The 20,132-nt window shown below is 39.2% G+C and overlaps 3 protein-coding genes across 6 annotated transcripts in view; 2 read left to right on the top strand and 1 right to left on the bottom strand.

The window, feature by feature from the left end:
• Positions 1-689: 689 nt before the first annotated feature.
• asip2b (agouti signaling protein, nonagouti homolog (mouse) 2b) lies at positions 690-4,286 on the top strand. The gene is made up of 3 exons (XM_088311537.1): positions 690-889; positions 3,219-3,292; positions 3,855-4,286. Exons 1-3 carry the CDS (start codon positions 778-780, stop codon positions 4,053-4,055), a joined length of 387 nt encoding a protein of 128 aa, XP_088167663.1. The 5' UTR covers positions 690-777; the 3' UTR covers positions 4,056-4,286.
• A 1,685-nt stretch (positions 4,287-5,971) lies between these two features.
• On the top strand, positions 5,972-14,474 carry LOC148325795 (V-type proton ATPase subunit d 1-like). Its single transcript, XM_088311536.1, has 8 exons — positions 5,972-6,116; positions 7,367-7,541; positions 8,534-8,712; positions 11,051-11,130; positions 13,032-13,109; positions 13,179-13,355; positions 13,437-13,514; positions 14,301-14,474. The coding sequence occupies exons 1-8, from the start codon at positions 5,987-5,989 to the stop codon at positions 14,472-14,474; spliced, it is 1,071 nt and encodes a 356-aa protein (XP_088167662.1). The 5' UTR covers positions 5,972-5,986.
• Positions 14,340-20,132, bottom strand: part of apoltp (apolipoprotein lipid transfer particle homolog) — a 42,028-nt gene continuing 36,235 nt past the window's right edge. For all 4 annotated transcript variants that reach the window (XM_088311532.1, XM_088311533.1, XM_088311534.1 and 1 more), the window contains exons 64-74: positions 19,759-19,851; positions 19,375-19,579; positions 18,587-18,774; positions 18,130-18,227; positions 17,873-18,057; positions 17,591-17,790; positions 17,343-17,511; positions 16,308-16,417; positions 16,085-16,201; positions 14,866-14,992; positions 14,340-14,772 (exon numbers count right to left, since the gene is read on the bottom strand). In XM_088311532.1, the coding sequence (XP_088167658.1) occupies positions 14,762-14,772; positions 14,866-14,992; positions 16,085-16,201; positions 16,308-16,417; positions 17,343-17,511; positions 17,591-17,790; positions 17,873-18,057; positions 18,130-18,227; positions 18,587-18,774; positions 19,375-19,579; positions 19,759-19,851 (1,503 nt within the window). In that variant the 3' untranslated portion in view covers positions 14,340-14,761. The remainder of the gene's footprint in view (positions 14,773-14,865; positions 14,993-16,084; positions 16,202-16,307; positions 16,418-17,342; positions 17,512-17,590; positions 17,791-17,872; positions 18,058-18,129; positions 18,228-18,586; positions 18,775-19,374; positions 19,580-19,758; positions 19,852-20,132) is intronic.

The following is a 20,132-nucleotide window of genomic DNA, read 5'->3' as shown; positions in this document are numbered from 1 at the left end:
AACATTTTATTATGCATCTTTGTTATTTTGAAAGATTAAGGGCCCTGGATTCGTGACTCGGCACAAGTTTGGTGCAAATATATTGTCTAATTGCGCAGGGACAAGCGGCACCAAAGGCACATGCCGCTTGGCGTGTGATCACGTTCACCGAAATTGTGTTAAACTCCCTGCGGCAATACTTAGACATGGATTTGGTCGGTTTAATGTCGAGTCCATTCTCAGCCTCCAAATTGTCCGGTGCACTGGAGGCGTGTCAAAAGATGATGGTTCGTCAAAATCCTTAACATGCTCAACGAGGCTTTTGGTCCAAATCATTCAAATCAAATCGAATGAAGATGTGCCACTTCCTATGGAAAAGTATTATTTTCATTCATTTTAACTTTACAACACAGTAAGTAGGATGTGACTTGTTGCCTTGAAGAAATTAATGATGAAGAAATTAAGAATAGGATGACAAGGAAATAAAAACAAGAAGAAAATAAAAAAACCTCAGAGGTCTTTTTTTTTTTTTTTTTGTAATTAGCACAAATTAGACTACTTTTTCCTTGTCATATTGTTCATGATAACCGGGGCAACCTAGCGTCCTGAGAAGGGATGATTCCCTGAAATCTGTCAAGCAGGTGGGTGGAGCCTGGAAATGAATCAAGGATAAGTTGAATCTCCTCAAAGCAGCAAAAACTCTTCTCAAGTAAGCAGCAGCGAGAGGGCCGCAAGTCGTGGCTGTTTAGGAAACTATTGGCAAGTGGCGAGGACTTTTCATCCATAGGTCACGTCAACATGAAAAAACTCAATCTGAAAGGGAATTGCCTTTATTTGTTGATGCTCATCGTCCCATTGTGCTATGTTGTGGACGCCAAGAAAAATTTGAGGCAACGGGACAATGATGCAGGTCAGAATAGCACATCTATCTGTCTGTCCGTCCGTCCGTCTATCCGTCTATCTATCTATCTAACCGTGTCTGTCCATCCATCCGTCTATCTAACCGTGTCTGTCTGTGTGTCCGTCCGTCGATCCGTGTCTGTTAATTGTCCCTAGGTGAGTTTGTGAGCACGGATGGTTGTTTGTCTTTGTGTGCCCTGTGATTGGCTAGCAACCCAGTCCAGGGTGTACCCCACCTATTGCCCGAAGACAGCTGGGCTAGGCTCCACCACCCGTGCGACCCTTACGAGGATAAACGGCTCAGATAACGGATGGATGGATAGTTTTCACAATTTGGATGGGAGCAATCCCATAATAAAGATGAAATAATGGACTTCATGTCGCTGCTCGTTGTTTACAACGAGATAACCAAATAACAGTCAAACGGGCCTCCAGGCTCTTTGATCATAAAATATGTTGGTGCTCAATCCCTCCTGAAACAATAAGCAGCTTGTCGTAACATGACAAAGCTGCTCTTACAAGTCTTATAAGTTATCTACAGTCACTCATATTCGAAAAAAAAAAAAAAAACAGCCCTCTGACATATTCGATGCTGCACTTACCTTATCTGGAAATTGATCACGCGTGAAACCAAAGCAATCATGTGGTCACCTGGTAGCCCGTGGCAAAAGGCAATGCTTGTTACAATTTTTTTCATCATGTGAATGAGACGTCGGTCATAAGATAGTTATCTTCAATTCAACCAAGACGTGCAGCGTTGTGCCCAAATATGCTCAATTTCACATTTTTTTCCACGAATAATTAATATTGGTCAGTCGAATAATAAAACCTTAAGTGTTGAAAATGGCTTGCTCTCTTTAAAAATGTAATGTTAATGCACCAGATAGATAATGAAATATTTAAAAATAAATAAATTTCACAGTGCTCATATTGAGAAGAAGAAAAAAACATGTTCTGTATCAATGTGGAGTCTCCAAAGGTACCTGCGATATTTGTGGTGGAACATCTGTGGTAACTGATGAAGCGTTGATGAAAGGTATTTCCTCAATTTGCTTAAGGTTGGATTAAATCAATGTGTTCATTTGCCACGGCCCAAATAAAGCACATCAGGTACAAGTTAGAATCAATGATGTCATCACTTTGTTTTAATTTTGTTTTTCTTGATGGCGCGTGGAGTTTTTTAAAGACGCAAACTCAGACGAGCATTCAAATGTGATCTGTGATCCTCCGGGATAAATCCTTTTTCCCCCCCAATCTGTGGCGGGATGATTTTAAACATCTGTTGTTTTTTTTTTTTTGTTTTTTTTTTTGAAAATGAAGCTGATCTACTTTCAAAAAGTTATGACTTACTTGATTGAATTGTATGAATGGTGGCAGTGGACGACAGATTTTTCCTGTAGACGATGATAATGTGGTGAAAGTCGAGTTTATTTAGCGATTTTACCATTGGACATGATATTTGTTTAGATAGCTGCGGGCAAGACCTTATTATCTCAGTACTTCATCTCATATGGCACCAATAAAGTTTTCCCAACCAGTAGGCGGTATCAAGCTTTCATGCTGTTTCTGCTTTTTTTATGTCTTACTTTGAGGAAGAGGCCGAATAGTCATATGTTACCAGATTAGGTTTTGACTGACAGTTTGCCCAAAGAAAACATGACCATTACCAAGGAGCACTTCACACCCTTGTGAGGTGATCCGGGGTCACCCAAAGTAAACTTCATTAAAGGCGGTTTGAAATGAAAAAAAATCCCCAGTAGTTAGGGGAAGTAGCCAAGGAGATTGTCATCGCCTCAAAGAATGTAAGAACAAAATCTAATTCACCATTTAATATGAATCAGTCTGCAGATGCTAGATCCATTTCATTAAGCAGGCCAGCAAAGGTTTTTGATGGGCTTAAAGTCAGGGTGAGAAATGGGACATTGCTCTGTGCCACAGGGGCCAGTCTTACTGAAACGGAAAAGGTCTTTAGCCAAACACTTTAAACAAAGTTGGAGAGAGCAGCAGAGAGCCAGATAGTTCATATGTGACCATTTCTCCTCATAATTAGATCCATGTGGGAAACAATCTATTCCAATTGTTGAATTCAAGTGAAATTCATATACATACACATACAAAGATTTTTATTTATTTATTTTTTTTTTTTACAATTTTGATTCATTTACCATTCTTAAGAGTTAAAAGTAGCTTGCGAATTTTTATTTTGTAATGTTTAATAATTAAAAAAAACAAAAAAAAACATATTTTTCCCCCATAAAAAAATAATAGTTTTGGAGAAGCGAGATTTTGCCCAGTACATAAAATATAAGCGTCATTTTTTTTGTTGTTCTTTTCCACAGTTGGGTCCCAAGTGAAGACCAGACGACTATTCGCAAGACAAAAGATCTCACCACCAATGGAGAGTCGCAGTCCTGTATGTTTTTGCAGTTCATATATATATAAATATATATATATATATATCACTCAATTTGGACATTTTCATTTCATTAACCTTTCCACTCCTATACAAACTATACAGGGACTACTTTATAATTACATTTCTTCTGTGTTGTCATGTGAAAAGATATTACAAAAAAGGTTAGGGGTGTATTCCCTTTTTTGAGATACTGTAAATGTTTTAAACAGCAGATTGAATTTTAAATCACAAGTCAAGAAAAATAGTGACAAACAAAAGTTAAAGGATTTGGTGAAGAAAAGTAGAAAAACAGAAAAAAAACTAACCAATATCTGTAAAAAGTGGAAAAAATGTTACATTTTGTGATAATAGTTTTTCCAAAATGAATTACAAAAAAACATAAATTTTACTAGCAACATTAATTGATTTAGTGGGCCCTCAGGTCTCGAGTTTTACATGTGATCTAGTACAAAACAGAACACCGTGTCATTCCAGCTTTCTGATAGTTCAAATTAAGCGTTGTTTCAAAAGTGGAGAATTTATTATCCATTTACAAAGCCTGCTTTGTGACATTTTTCAGAAATGCAAGCCAGTGGTGACGGCGCCCGTGCGTCGCTGCAGCCTCCTGAGGGAGAGCTGCTCTTCCAGCGACACGTGCTGCGGCCCCTGCTCTTTCTGCCGTTGTCGATTCTTCAACGCCATCTGCCGCTGCTGGAAGATTAAGCCTCCATGCTTGAAGAGGAAGAAAATTCCAATGCGTGAACTTCAAGTAAACGTATGACAAACTATCAGACAAAGCTCATTGATCAAAGACTTTTGCGCTGACACTATTGTGACGATGATTAATGCGACGATGTGGCGATGAAGTTTACACTCCCTGGTTCAGATGCCAGGGTTGTGTTGTTTTCAATTCATTTAATGATGTTATCCAGGTTATAGATCACGGCAATGGTGGAAAAAAAATACATTTTGAAAAATAAAGGTTTGTCTTTATTATTTTTTAATTTGTCATTTGAACAGGGGTGTGTAGACTTTTAATATACACTGTATGCATAACATTAAAACAAACTACAACAGAGGAATATCCAAAAGTCATTGTAGTGAAGGATAAGTTAAATGCATTATAGATTGTAAGAACAACTGTCCAATGTGTGGCAGCATGACATTTTATACACTGTACAATGATTAATAAATACAGTATATTGGACAATTGAAACTAGTTGTCTCAGCATCAAAATTTGCTTTAATACAGACTCTTTTATCTTCAGTGAGCTTGAAACGTTTCACCATTTTTTTTTAACAGGATTGAGGAACTTTAAACTAATCTCTGGGCTTGTCTGAGAAGTCAGAAATAAATCAAGCAGAACATTCAACAACCACTAAAAGTATGTTTGGGACCATTCAATAAAGAAATAATAATGTTCTCTGGGTCACAATGAATTAAAATGATCATTTTGGGTGATGAGATCCTCCTATATACTGATGTATTTACCATTGCATGAACATTAAAATATTTTTTTAAATTGAAACTTAAATCAGGTGGTTGAGATTTTTCCTGTATTTATTTGCTTTCAGCTATATTTGGGGTTATCAGGGTCGAGAGTGCTTTATGTTCTGAAAGTAAAAATAATCAAAATGTGAGGATCAGATACATGACACTATCATTTCTGTTATTGCTCATCCTGAAATTCATCCCACTGTTTATTTTATTTTATTTTATTTTTTTACACTATTTTCTCAGATGGAGTCTTCCTACTTTTGGTCCACTGAGGTTAACAAAATGACTTCCATGGGAGAGCTCGTCAATCAAAACAACATATGATATACTGTCGCAAAAAGAGGAATGTTAGACTACCAGGAGTAGGGAAAGTATAGCTCGGGAGCCACATACGTCCTGCTCCGTTCTTTAATCTAGCCCACTGAGCATCGTACTTTAGACAGTATTTTCAAGAATCCTGAAGTACTTGCCGTGTTCATAAAAACAATTTTCGCTGTAAACTTGATTATTTAAATTATATTTAATCATTTTTATTTAGTTGGTATTCTGTCACTGTAGGTATAAATAAAAAATAAAATGAATAGTATAATACACATTTTTTCCTAGCAATGTGTCCTGCACATTAATCTAAATGCTAATTTAATAAATATATTTTAAAAAGATTAATTTCACCTACCTTGAACACTGAAACAAATGTGAATTTGTTGCCTGTTCTCACTTCCTAAAATGAATAGCCCACTGGCCAGCTCCAAAAATACTTCACCAGTGGAAGGCATTGTTTTTTTTTTTCTTTTCTTTGCTGGATAGGTGATGATTTGAAAATATAAACAATTAAAGAAAAAAAAAGGAATAGGCTTTTAAATATTGGTGTTTGTCTATTTCCTAAATACTATTAGAAATCATGAACATGATCGGAGTCTTCACCTAAATTAATGTCAGACACGTGTGTTTATTCTGAGAGCGTGACAACAATCAGTGGAATGGCCCAAAGAAATAAAGTAAAAGATATTGATATTTACTATCTCTTACTAAATGTATCATTGCTACAGACAAAGGACAACATGACAAAAACAAAATTATTTCAGGCCAACAGTGGAAAATCTTATCAGGCTGGATGTGAACAGATGAATGTTAGTCATAGTCTGAATCAGAGAGAAGTTCCTTTCCGAATCAAAACACCGGTGCAGGGGAACATCACTTGAGCTACGTGCAAGATGGCAAACTGTTCAGAGTTCACTTTCAATATCGACCATGGTTACCTGGAAGGTCTGGTGCGCGGACTCAAGGCCGGGCTCCTTACTCAGGCTGACTATCACAATCTGGCTCAGTGTGACACACTTGAAGGTGAGAGCATTTCGCCACAAGCCATTGCTGTTTTTTGCGTCATTTTTGCAAGCAAACAACTCCAGCTGTGTCCATTTTGCGCTTCATTGTACTTTAATGTGCTCAGGGGGATAATATTATCAATTTAATGTGGTTTCTAGAGATCGTGCATGCATTCCATCATTATATTAGCTGTATCTCTTCACAATGGAGTTAGGCATTGCGGTCGTCAAGTACAATCTGTTGCAGACTCATCACTGATTTGTGAAAATCTGCAACTTATTAAAACATTCAGACTAACTAAAACACACCATTTAAAGTATTCCTTAGCACCGTTTCTCACTCTCTGTCGGGTTCCATATCGCAGAGATTCTACAAGGGAAGGCGGACTGTCGTGCATAGACCACGGGTGCCCAAGTCTGGTCCTCAAGAGGCTACACCACACTCCTGAGTGTAGACTAGTAATTGCACAAATATGTCAAGTGTGCTTGCTTCAAGCAATTTGGTATTTCCAGTTGGAGTTTACTGTTAAACTAACATATGCAACAAAAGAGAATGAACTACTGTATATTTACATTCCAAAATGTTGAACCAAACCATGTATATTTGTCGACCAAACGTGAGCTAGCGAAATGCTATCATGACAGATTAACGGAAATTAGCATCAATGCTAGGAGGATAATAAGCCTTGAAACCACAGTTTCACCGTTTAATATTTTTGTTAGCCATAGTTTGAACATTGACACTGTTTAATACAGTGACATTTAAATAAGGTTTCAAGTCAAATGTATTAGCGATAAAAGTTACAAATATTATCTAAATAATTGTTTGGAAGCAAATCTTTCTAAATTTTAAAGAAACAAATTCATGACTAAATATTCTATTGCTCTATTATGCATGCAAATACGTTTTTTTACATATAAGTATTTTTCTTAAATTTTTGCTTTATGTTACTCTGCTGTCAGTATTAGGAGAATATTTTACATTATTCTATTCGTTCACAGTATGTGTCAGTTTTAATGTAAACTTCAACTGGGAGTGGAAAACAAAAAGCATGAAACAAGCGCACTGTGCCTCTTATTTGAAGCGCTGCGCGAGCAGGAGCGTGAGAACTAAGGAATCATTTAAAAAATATTACTTATATTATTTTACTACAACTAAGGAATATGTTAAACAGGGATGCAGTAAATTCAAGAGTGGTTTAAGGACGTCTAAAACTATGCAAAAATTGTGCAAACAACACTGTTTTGCTGACCTTCCCTCTCTCTCAGATATGAAGCTGCACCTTCAAAGTACGGACTACGGCAAGCTGCTGTCCTCACCTGAGGAGGATGACCTGACCGTGTCTCTGGTGGACAGCAAACTGAGAGACAACCTGGTCACTGAATTCAAATGCCTCCGCTCCAACAGTCTGCCACCACTCTCCACCTTCCTTGACTATATGACGTATGGTTATGACTCACATGACTTGACTCCAGTCTGGTTTAAGTTGCCAATTATAGCACCAGGGACTTGCTTGGCTAAAACGTATAAAATACTTGAAGAATAGTGTGTTGCGCTTTTTTTTTCCGAGTTGGCAAAGAGTATGCGGTAATACAGAGTGCAGAGGCCACCTCATGAAGCGAGTCCAGTATCCTGGAGGGAGCGCTGGAGACTATTAAAGTTGGATTTAGGGATTTGGAAGAATTTTGATACTTATGATAATATCTGAGAGAAAAGGCAACATGCAAGATTTGCATCATAAGATAAGAAGAGATATAACTACGACGACATCTAACTTCATCCTTCTCAATAAATCCCACAAAGACAGCTAAGCTGCATCAACAAGCAGTTTATGACACGCATAGCAGTCAAATATTAACAATGCTTCAGGTTGGTTATTCATTCACGATAATTGCGCTGAGGACCAAAATGCTAGGATGCAGAGAGGCGCAGCAGTATGATACTCAAAAATAAAAAGGAATTATTTTCTATTATGAAAAATGGCAACAAAAAAAAGGCATTGAGAATATGCGAAACCCAAAAAGTCCAAAAACATGGTTCAGCGGACCAAAGAAACAGCGAATAGGCTTACCACATCAGCAAACAAAAGATGATGCGACTTGAGCAGGCGTGGGCAAACATTTTAATCTGGCCAGCCGAATTTGAAAAAAATTAAGTGAATAAACCTTGCTAATGTTTTATTTTCTAAATACTGTGGTTTTTCAAAGACCTCTATATTGTTGTAATGCCTTTGTTCACTTTCATTTAAAATTAAATGAGGTGAGGTTACCAAAAAACTCCATCCATCTGCTCCTCTGTCACATTTTAGAACCCATTGTGGCCCACCAATCGAAAAGTTTGCCCACCCCTGGACTAGAGTCAACAGAATCATGAAAGAATGATATATATATATATATATAAATAGTTTATATACTGACAGTTTTTTTTTGTAATAGCTACAGCTACATGATTGACAATGTGGTGATGCTGATCACTGGGGCCCTGAAACAGAGGCAGGTAGAAGAACTTCTTCCACGTTGTCATCCCCTCGGCGCATTTGACCAAATGGCAGCAGTTGGCATCGCCCGCACGCCGACGGAACTCCACACAACTATCCTGGTTGACACTCCATTGGGTGACTCATGTGACACTCTCGCTTTTTATGTGCATTGCTCACCTCATACAGCAAACTGAATAACCATTCTTCACTACGCGTTAAATCTGTGAGACCTTGCAACTAGTGAGAAAAGTTTCTCAACTACCGGTACTATTTCACGACATCACCTTGCTGAAGAGAAATGATCAAATTTGTCCAAAAATGAGCTACACTTGTAATGATAAACAATCTACACTTCGCTCCAAAAGTATTGGAACGATTAAGTCAATTCCTTTATTTTTGTTTACATCTGGGTTTTTGATAAAAGATAAAAATCAGAATCAGAATGTCCTTTATTGTCATTATACTAAGTGTACAACGAGATTAGAGAGCTTTCACTTGCCAGTGCAAATATAAACAATAAAATAAATGAAAAATAAGAACGAACACAAAGAGTGTTGAGATTCGAATATGATCCAAAATTTGAGATTCCAGCATGTATTTCATGGTGTTTACATCGAAATGAGCATCTTTTCTTTGAAGCCACACATTTCAAGCGAGCAAAAGTGTCAGGATCCGGTTGTAGTGTAGGAGGACCCAAAACGCAGTGAAGTGAGGCAGGAGTAATTTAAAAGGGTATTTAATTTGAAAAAAAAAAATGCAATCAAAAGAATAAAAAAATAGTCAAAAATAACGGGCATTAAAGTAAAAAAAAAAAAAAACAACACTAGGGCTACTGAGCTTGGCTTTATAAAAAGAACAAAAAAAACAAGACATGACAAGGGCAGGAGGACAACATACAGACATGGACACTGACAAGGATAATAAACCCACATGAGCTGAAAGCAAACAGGGAACTAAATACAAACAAATTAACGCGACAACAAGGAACACCTGAACAAGACAGAACGTGATGGTGGGAGCTGAGTCGTTAGCACTTGGGACTTGGGTAAACGAACACAGGTGGACACAATGAGCATGATGAGACACACCAAACACAAGGAAAAAAACATGAAACTGAATACTGACCCAAAAAACAACAAACACAGACCATGACAAAAAGGATTGGAATGGACATTGTTAAACTTTTTAATTGCTTTTCCAGGCCTTTACTGCTGTCTCTTTCAGTCTTTGTTTTCTGGGGGGGTTCTCCCATCAGTCTCCCCTTCAGTAGATGAAAAGCAGGCTGTAGTTAAGGGGAAGAGAAGACTGAAGGGAGAAACCCCAGAAACAATCCAAAACGAGTAGGGGAGGATGAGAAACAGGCAGCAGTAAAGGCCTGGAACATCATTTCAAATAAAGCATGCAACGGTCTGCTGGATGGCTTCAAACATTTCTATCAATTCTGATTTGTTTAACATAGTGGTCCCCAACCACCGGGCCGCGGTACTCTGATGCAATAATAAAAAAAAAAAAAAAAAAAAATGGCAGTATTTCCAGTTTATTTATTATTGGAGGCTGAAATTTTTTTTATCAAAAAATATTTTATATTGAAACTTCTCTCCATTGTCATGTCAAGATGAGAATTGTCTCAGTCACATTACGCTAAAATCAAACACACAAGCTAGGAACATGAGAACGACCAAATACGACACCCGCTCGTAACAATATGCGGAGATCACCCAAACATCCCCCCCAACGTTCCCCCAATATTGGAGGTCCATAAAAGTTATGGATTTGTATGAAAAAACGGGGGGGGGGGGGGGGTTGGGGACCACTGGTTTACAAATCTACACGTGAATATCATGAAATAAAGGCTGGAATGCTGAAACACAAATATTTTCAGACTACAACAAAATCGGAGGTATACGCTTGACGTTTCAAAATGTTTTGCCAGCAATTTATACTGACAGGAAAAAGAATTACATGCGTTTGTACTTGATGACAGAAACAAAAACCTTTTTTTCGACACTCTTGTCCGGTGGTTTATCTGAAATATGAGCCTTGGCTCAATAAACGTTGTGAAACACTGAACTAATGCACTTAGAAAGTACTGGGCCGCAAAACAAAGAAAATCAAGCATCTGGTTCAAATCACTGGCATCATTTGATACTCTTTAAACCCATCAGCAAATTCACTGCTCTACAATTACAATACAGTAATATATGAAGCCAAATATCTGCTGAAATCGGCCTGCTTTCTACTTGAAAAGTGTATACAGCAACAATATTTGTTTACAATAAGCCATTCTTGCTACTGTATATATTCCATTGGATGTCTCTCAAACGTCAATGGCTGGTAATAAATAAATAGCTAACTCATTTAAAAATCCCCTGTATATCTTACTTATCTAAACAAAATTATAAATGTATAAAATTGTGTGGACATTTGCTGAGAAATGATTGAAGAATAACTCACTATGTTGTGCGCGTCACAGGTCAGTTTTTCCAGGAAGCTGTGTCTGAGTCGAACTTGGATGAGATGGAGGCTGAAATACTGAGAAACAAGCTTTATAAGGTGACATACAATTCTAATGTAGCATATGTTGTAAAATAAAAAAAAAGAATAATTTCAGAAATGTTTTGGCCACCATTAATGAGACACATTATATATATATATATATATATATATATATATATATATATATATATATATACATATATATATATATATATATATATATGCCGCCTTTTAAGTGGATGGATCATGCTTTGGGGATGTTTTGCTTTATCTAAAACTGAAAACTGAAAACAAGGCTTTAGCACAAAACATTAGGGCCTCTGCAAAAAAAAAAAATAATAATAATAATAAAGTCAGAACAATAAAATAAACCTTTTCCCTTTCAGCTGAACTTCATTTTGGGGTTAATTAGAAGCTGTTTAAATGGTGCCAGATGTTGACATGAATTTTAATGTGTTTGGTCATTTTTGAACGCCGTCAAATTCTCAGTTATAAGAGACGTGCACACTTGTGCAACTACATCATCTCAGCTGTTATTTTGCTTTTACACCCAAAAAGATATATATATATTTATGTTCCAGTTGAGTCTCACTGATAATTTGTTATATTAACGCTGGAAAATGTTAAAATATATATAGAGAGAGAAAAAGCTGGCATTTGTACAGGGGTGTGCAGACTTTTTCTACATACGGAAAATGTTTTTTTGAGGTGGTCAGCCGAAGCTGTGCCCATCAGGTGGTTGGTGCCTGTCATGGCGCCAACCTTCGCAAGTGGTGTACACCAGCAATGAAGGATGCCGTCAAGCTTAAGGAGAAGACCTATTGGTCTTTTTTGGCCTGTGGGACTCTGAAGGCAACAGATGGCTACAACCTGGACAAGCAGAACGCAGCCTTCATGGTTGTTGAGGCAAAAACGTGGCCATGTTGAGGCCATGGAGAATGACTTTCGGATGGCTTTAAGGAAATTTTGGTCAAACATCCAGCGTCTCAAGAGGAGGAAGCAGTGCAGCGTGAACAATGTGCTTAATGGCGATGGGGCACCTGCTGATCTCGACTCGAGACGTTTTAAGTCGGTGGAGCGAATAGTTCCCAAATCTCCTCAATTCCACCTTCCCATGTGGAAGCAGAGTCTGGGATCTCTGAAATGGGATCTCCAAAGGTCCCCGAGGTGGTTAAAAAGCTCCTCAGAGGCAGGGCGCCGGGGGTGGATGAGATCTGCCTGGACTTCTGTGAGGCTCTCGATATTGTGGGGCTGTTGTAGTTGACACACCTCGTCAACATTACGAGGACACTGGAAACATTGCCTCTGGTTTGGCAGACTGGGATGGACCGAAGGGTGAGTTCCAACTACAGGGGGATCAAACTCTTCAGTCTCCCTGGTAAGGTCTATGCGGAAATGTTGGCAAGGAGGGTTCATCGGGAAGTCTAATTTCAAATTCAGGACGACCATTGTGGTCTTCGTCCAGACCGTGGAACAATGGACACACACAAATGGAAGTTTGCCCAACCTTCAACTCTCACTGAAGCAGTTTGCAGCCGACCGAGTGTGAAGCAGCTGGCATGAAAATCAGCACCTCCAAAACTGAGACTATGGTCCTCAGTTCGAAATGCATGGAGTGTCCTCTCCAAGTTGGGAATGCGATCCTGCCCCAAGTGAAGGAGTTTAAGTATCTTGGGGTCTTCACCAGTGAGGGAAGAATGCAACGGGAAATCAACAGGCAAATCGGTGCAGCCTCTGCAATTTTGGAGACTGTATCAGTCCGATGTGGTGAATAAGGAGCTGAGTCAAAAGGCAAAGCTCTCAAAGCTACCGTTCAATCTACGTTCTTAACACATCCCACCATCAGGAGGCCCCGGGGACAAGGAAGTCTGGCTGCAGACCCCACAATCCGAATCATGAGATTCAGGAATTTACATCATGCTTTGTTTTCATGCCTCATTTATGCTTTGTTTTTAAAGGCATATTTAGAATCTTTCTACAATTTCTGCAAGAGCATTGGTGGTGCCGCAAAGGATGTCATGTGTCCCATCTTGGAGGTACCGTGATTATTATTTAAGTGGTTTATCTCCGATATCAGTTGTACTTAACTGTAAATCTGTCAAAAGTTTGAGGCAGACAGACGAGCCTTCATCATTACTGTGAACTCCTTCGGGACAGACTTGAGTAGCGCAGACAGGAGTTCACTGTATCCATCTTGTGGTAAACTTTACCCTGAAGGGCTGCAGTTGCTGTCCAAAGCGGAAGAGCACGAACAAGTCAAATCGGTCGCTGACTGTTACCCAGTGAGTTGACTCTCATATAAGCACAATCGCGAGTACGAGCTGTTGTGTTTCTGATTATTGTGTTTACATGATTCATTGCAGGATTATAAAATCATTTTTGACAACCCATCCCCAGAATCTGATTACAAGACTCTGGAAGACAGATTCTTTCAGCAAGAGGTAATAGAACAATGCCCAACTGTATAAACCAGATGCCCAGTGGTTCCATGATTTCTTTTTTTGGCGGGGATTAAACAACGATGATCCCATTCCTACCAATTAATGTGAATCTAAATTCAAATGCAAATCTGTTACGAATAAAACATTTTTTGCTATTACAAGTGGAGCAAAGCTCACTTTCTCATATTCTGCCCACTTGTTTTTGTTCAGTCTGTAGTTTGGTCTCACTCATTTTAGCTTAGGGGCTACATTGAGGAAATTCGATTCATCAGTGGGCCAGACCAATAAAATCATGGTAACTTCAAAACAATAATATGAGATTTTTCGCTATTTGTGAGCCAGCCTGGTCTAAATTAGCCGTAAAATAGACTTTAAAATTCTGCTACAGGTCTATAAACTACTGGATGGTTTGGCTTGTGAATAGATTAAAGAAATGCTCATTGAATATCAACTCAGGAGGGCTCTGCAGATTCAGATCAGGTAGTAGAGCCCAGAGTTCAAAGTAAACACGGTGAAACTGCATTTAGCTGTTATGCTGCACACAAATGGAATAAGATGAAGTCAGCTCCAAGTGCAAATGTTTTAAATCCAAGTTAAAAACTTTTTTCCCCTCCATAACTTTGATTAAGGTCTTTTCATTATTTTATTTGATTTTAATACATTTAGAATCCAACTTTTATTTCTTTACTTCGGTTTTAAACATTTTGAAAGTCTTCTATTAATGTATTTAAATGTTATTGCTGCGTAAAGCTAAAGGGCCAATCTTTCATTCATTTCATTCTTCAGGTGAAGCTGAACACACTTGCGTTCCTGCAGCAGTTCCACTTTGGTGTGTTTTATTCCTACATCAAACTGAAGGAACAGGAGATCCGCAACATTATCTGGATTGCAGAGTGTGTCACGCAGAGACAAAAGTCTAAAATACACAATTACATCACCACATTTCAGGACACAAGTTGAGCGGTCACAACAGAAAAGATGTGGATGAGATGCAGTCAAAACAGCTGAAAATAATAAATGCCTGTGAAACCGGTCGCTGATAATCTACATTGTTTGTACAACAGAAGAGAAAAAGTAACAATAAACAGATTGCTACTTTGAATTATTCCCATTACAACTGTGTCTGTCTGTATTAAGTCACCAAAGTGTCACAAATACACCAAACATGGGCTCGAAAAGAAGAGTCAGTTGCAGCAGCTGATGAGGCACGAATTTCTCATTTTGGCTCCTCAGAAATGTGTCCATCGTTACCCTTGCACTGAGAGGGACAAAAAGATAACCAAAAGAAATATAAACCATCCGGCCCGCATAATCATCACGAACATGTTGATTGTATCAGGGCCTAACTTACCGCACTGGACGGGCACATCAATGGGTACATAGTTGTGTTGGCACAGATGAACAAAAGCAGACGCTAATCGACAAGGAGCTGTGGATGAGCTTGATTTGCATACCGAGTAGAACTGACCAGGATCCACCTAATGGGAGACACACACGAAGCGAAAAATACAGTACACGCTACACACAAAAATTGAGGGATTGTCGGAATTTAGCATGGCTTGATTTAAAAGTTGTTTTAGTCTTTCAGTACATTTAGCACACCTTGCTTGCATGTCAAGTAACATCACCACTGAACACTGCACTTTGATTTGAATAAAACATCCAACATGGCGTATGGAACTCGCCGACATTTTTGACCTCCCTGCCTCGTCGTTTCGTACTAATCCCCCTCGTCTTCCGTCCCTGACTACGAGTTTCACTTTGGCACCCCCTGCCTTCTGTTTGCATGTCCCGTGGCTTTTCAGCGCTCTGTTGCAACGCCATGGCAGTGTGAGTTTCTCTGTTGTGCTATCAGTGGATTGCGGAACATTAGATGTCCAGGCCCTGGAACCCTTCACAAGTCCCCAGAGACTCTTGGTATGCACTTGTTGGAACTGTTCCTTCTCGACTGCGGTCGCATCAGATGTTAAAAGTCATTACTAACGACTTTTGTGGTCTTCTTTGTTTTACTCGAGCAGTGACAGTTTTCCACATTTGAGTTTTTCTGAATTTCTGGGCATGGCTAAAAGAGCGGCCGGTGACTCAAACCTCCACCACGACATAAGAACTTGAGTACCTTCATTCTTATCGGCGGTTATGCAGTGTAAATGAGTTGGTAATTGCAAATGTACCCATTGTGGGACTAATGAAGTGTACAGTGTGTTAATATAGTACAAGGTTGAACAATATTACACTGACTGCTGCCAAAACGAGGAACGTCAACAAGCTTTGCCTTGACAATAATAATGTTTGGTTTCTAATATCATTGTCGTTATAAAGAGCTTCTGGATATCCTGACTTTGCTCTAAATCAATCAAAAATCAATTAGATGTCAGGGGGGTTGTCCGGTGGGCACTTATACCAACATTAAGAGCTCTAAATGCAAAATTAAAGGAAAATCACAAAATGTAATCAGAACCTTGAGAGTTTGATAGTTCTTTATAAAAAAGCTCTTCAGTTTTGTTTTTTCAGGGATCAACCTGACCAAACAATAATGTCCGCCCTGCCCACCGCACTGCTTTCATACTCACCACCCTGAAACAGGAACTCAGAGGAGAATCGGGAGAGGAGAACAGAGAGTCACATGTCACTGCCCTCGTGGCTACAAATTCCATTTTAGCTGTTGGTCTCGCACACTCAGAGTTCACCTAAACACAGAGCATGAACATCCGTGTATCCTTGACTCTAGCCATGAGATCATTTCCATTTGAGAAATTGTGTACCAATGATAGCTCAAATAAATAACAGATTTACCTGCCAGCTGTAGAAAAAATCCTCCATATGTTTAGCTTGGGAGCCGTCACGCAAAGGTGAGTCATTCCCTGCTTCGTTGTCATTGGTCCCCAAGAGACCAGTCGACATGCCTGTGTGCACACAAACACACTGTATGATTCACATTCCATGCACATCTTTTACATTCGAATTATCTTACAGTACAGTAAGTATTAACAGTGGTGCCTTGAGATACAAGGTGTCCGACTTGCAGGTTTTTTCAAGATTCTAGCAATTTTTCAGCCAATTTTTTGCGTTAACTTGTAGAAAAAAAATGCCTTGAATATTTTTTTTTTAAAATTCATACAACACTACTCAGGGGCATATTTTCTGTATCCACTGCAAAAAAATACAGGAAGTTCTCGGGTTAAAACAAATTCCGTTCCTACGCTCCGTTTCCATTTGAATTGCTTTCATCGTGGTTTGATGATGACACTAAGAAAATTACGGAATATAAACACAGACACTCTACACAATGGGGCTGGAGAAAAAATGGCGGACGAGACTCAGGATTTGTAAAGTCGAAAACAGCGTAGGTCTAGTATTGTGTAACCCGTGTAATTTCCATACATTCTATTAAAAAAAAAAAAGAAACATTTTTGTTGTTTGGGATCGAGACTCAAACAGATTTATGGCTTTTACATTAATTCCAATGAGGAAAGATGTGTTTTGAATTACAAGTGCAGTCATGGAATGAATTAACCTCTTATCTCAAGGCATCGCTGTATATTGAAATAATATTAATTTAGATGGCAACAGGTGGATACATTGCTTATCGTAGCACCTAGTGGAACAGCATTTAATAGTCCTGCCTGTCACTAAATGCTGCTGGCATAGATGGATTTAAAAAAGTAGTAAATGGACAGAGTAAAAACAATAAACAATAATTGGACATTGACATTAATTGCAGCGCTTACATTTTTGAATCACTGCAACATAACACAAGCAAGTCAACTGTTCCACTTGAAAGTACACGGGCGCTCCGATCATCCCATTACAAGTCTTAAATTCTCCTACCATGCAACCATCCGTCGAGAGTCAAGCTGCACACCTCAATTCTCAGGTCACATGAGACCGACACCCCATTGTGATTGGACACCTGCACAATGTGCGATCCCTTCTGGACAGTGACACCGCCATCACTCCGCCACATGTGTGTCACAGTGTTGTTGCATTGAACCTTGACCTGTGACACAAACAACAAATCTCCATTAGACATTTCTTTGACTTGTTCCACCCAAAAAATGTGGTGAATTGTGCTGCACCTGTCCGTTGCGCTGTATGCTGACGGTGCTGTTATTCAACCTGAGTAGGAGGAGGTTGTGTGGGGCTGAATTGAGCAAAAGTGTGAATAACGGGTTGACACTGATATCTTGGGCCAGAAGAAGCGGGCACGCGCCTGGCAGCTCATAAAGATGGCCGTCGAACGTTACTACAAATTGATCTGCCACCAGCAAAGCTTGATCTGTTGGAGGGAAACAAAAAAAAAATGGAAACATTATCACGATATGTAAGGAGCAGAGCTCATTACATTGAACGTTTCTTACGAATAAAAGGGCTGTCCATGATCTTCCTCTTGAGACGGTAAAGTTCTGCAGAGGGTCTAATGGAGGCGAGAGTTTGCAGGGGCTTCAGAAGCCACTCTTCTAAAAGGATCCCTACAAGACCGGCCTCAGCCACACGGCTCCAGCGCAGTGGGGGAAGCGGCATGGACACAGCCACAGAACACTCGCTGGATAAACAAATGAATCCTCAACAAGTACAACATCTCTCTTCGCATATTTCTGAGATGCATGTGTCGTACCTGGGCGAGTATTTGTAGAGTGATGCCAGTCGTTTCCTGAGTCCAGAGAGAGCCACTGCCAGTTTGCTTTCTACCAAGTGGTATGTGTACTGGCCTGCCTAATAAATGCAAAACAGAACTTTACACCTACAAATGGTGAAAAGTTGAACGCAGTGAAATAAATTGAATTATGTCAATTTAGAATGGGCAATTGCATTAAAATGGTCAGCCGAGAAATGTGTGAGAAAGGAAAATTTGGAAATTATGAAACTTAGCCACATCTGCCCTGAATGAGCTGAACAATTTGTAGATGAAATGGTCTGAAATGTTTGAGAAATGAGGCAGGAGGAGGTCAAGATGCAAAATGTCTGCATTCATTTGGGAATGTTGTCTTGGAAAATGTGAATCAATGAAAAATATGGAGATTAATTTAGAGAATATGACAAATGGTTCCCAAAATGTCTTAAAAGTTCCTTACAAAATCCACGGCACGGCCGAGCGTAGCCATACTTCCTCGAGCAAGTGGCCTGAGCTGAGGACTCTGCAGCAAAGCAGGGGAGGCCTTCAGAAGTTTTTCTGTCCACAAGACAACGGCGTCCTTCCACACGGCCTCCAGCCGCTGTCCTTTAACATCCTGGTACACGCCGGCGAGAGTGGCCAGGGGCCCTGCGGACGGCAGAAACACTCAATGACTGCTCGTGGATGGAGGTACGGAAATAGAAGCAGCAATAGTTTGCGTGCTGCTATGATCCCTATAACATCCGTGTGAGCATTCATTTTCTACACCCATGTTGTCTGGCTTAATGATCAACTACTAGTACGCTCTTTCCTCACTAGTACCAGTACAATTTAGCACACTAGTAAAATATAGAAAAAATGCACATTCAGCTTTTTCTCGCTCATTCAATCACATTGAGACACCTTCAACCGCCTGATTTATATAACTAACTCAAAATCATCAATGGCAGAGTTGTTACTTCCTCAGTACAAAGATTTTTTTTTAACTCACAAGAAATGAGAATGGCTTTCAATAATGTATTGTAGCGACTCTGCTGCAAACCGCCTCCCATTCAGTCTTAATAGATTTCATCAGTGTTGTTAAAGCCAAAACACACGATTGCCAAGCTCTAATCGCCATTACAGAGTGGTCAAGCAGCTAATTGAGTGATTGGTTCAACCCCAAGTGGATAATAATACCCGTGAATGTAATGTAATCGCAACACAATAAAAAATAAAGTGCTGCCATTAGGTAGTTGGGTTACTTACGCCTCAGCTCCAGTTGTCCCAGTCGCGAGGTGTTCTGTAAAAGGTTGAGATATTGAGGCAGGCTTGTGGTGATGACGTGTCGAAGGAAGCTACAGCGCCACACAGCCAACAAACTCTTGCCTCTGTGTTCCAACAAAGACTCTGCTTGTTTGGCAATAAGCAGCGGCATGGTACTCAGATCTTGGAGAAATTCACTGTCTCTGGACTGGCAAGAGGGAAAAGTGTTGGTAAAAATGTTTTTGTTTGCTACAAAATAATATATTTGGCAATATTGACGTCAAAGAAAAGGTATTTTGAAATATGTCAGTTTTCGACTTCACAGTGCCATAAATTCATTCCGACATTTTTAACATTACATCACAACATTATTAGCTGGTTCGTCACCTGTTGTCTGAATTCATCAAGGAGATATTTCATTGTCTTAACTCTCTCCAAAAGCTTGTTTCTGATCTGGGAGCTGATAGTTTGTATCCGTGCCTTTAAAAAGAAAGACAAAATATGTGGAAATATAAATACATGATTAGATGAATACACTATTCACACCCAAAGACTCCCGAGTGAAATTTCAGGATGAACCTAAAACGCACAACTGTTCAACCTTTACAGGTGAATTTAATTTGAATTTTCAATATTTCAATATTCTAAATATTTCAGTATTTTTTTGCATAACCTTAACAAGGCACTGAACAACAAAACTCACAAATGTTTGATCCATGAACATTTCCATTTCTTTGACTTGTGCACAATTGCTGTTTGAC

Source organism: Idiotropiscis lumnitzeri, chromosome 12 (assembly GCF_059441095.1).
Source record: "Idiotropiscis lumnitzeri isolate Australia: NSW breed Sydney's pygmy pipehorse chromosome 12, RoL_Ilum_1.0, whole genome shotgun sequence".
Lineage (NCBI taxonomy): Eukaryota > Metazoa > Chordata > Actinopteri > Syngnathiformes > Syngnathidae > Idiotropiscis > Idiotropiscis lumnitzeri.
This window is presented reverse-complemented; position numbering and strand designations above follow the sequence as displayed.

Bases quoted from the DNA above. Each gene is read 5' to 3' on its own strand.
- asip2b (XM_088311537.1), top strand. From the start codon at position 778: ATGAAAAAACTCAATCTGAAAGGGAATTGCCTTTATTTGTTGATGCTC. The intron at 890-3,218 runs GTCAGAATAGCA...TCTTTTCCACAG, and splicing joins GCAACGGGACAATGATGCAG to TTGGGTCCCAAGTGAAGACC. The intron at 3,293-3,854 runs GTATGTTTTTGC...GACATTTTTCAG, and splicing joins CAATGGAGAGTCGCAGTCCT to AAATGCAAGCCAGTGGTGAC.
- LOC148325795 (XM_088311536.1), top strand. From the start codon at position 5,987: ATGGCAAACTGTTCAGAGTTCACTTTCAATATCGACCATGGTTACCTG. The intron at 13,356-13,436 runs GTGAGTTGACTC...GATTCATTGCAG, and splicing joins CGGTCGCTGACTGTTACCCA to GATTATAAAATCATTTTTGA. The intron at 13,515-14,300 runs GTAATAGAACAA...TTCATTCTTCAG, and splicing joins ACAGATTCTTTCAGCAAGAG to GTGAAGCTGAACACACTTGC.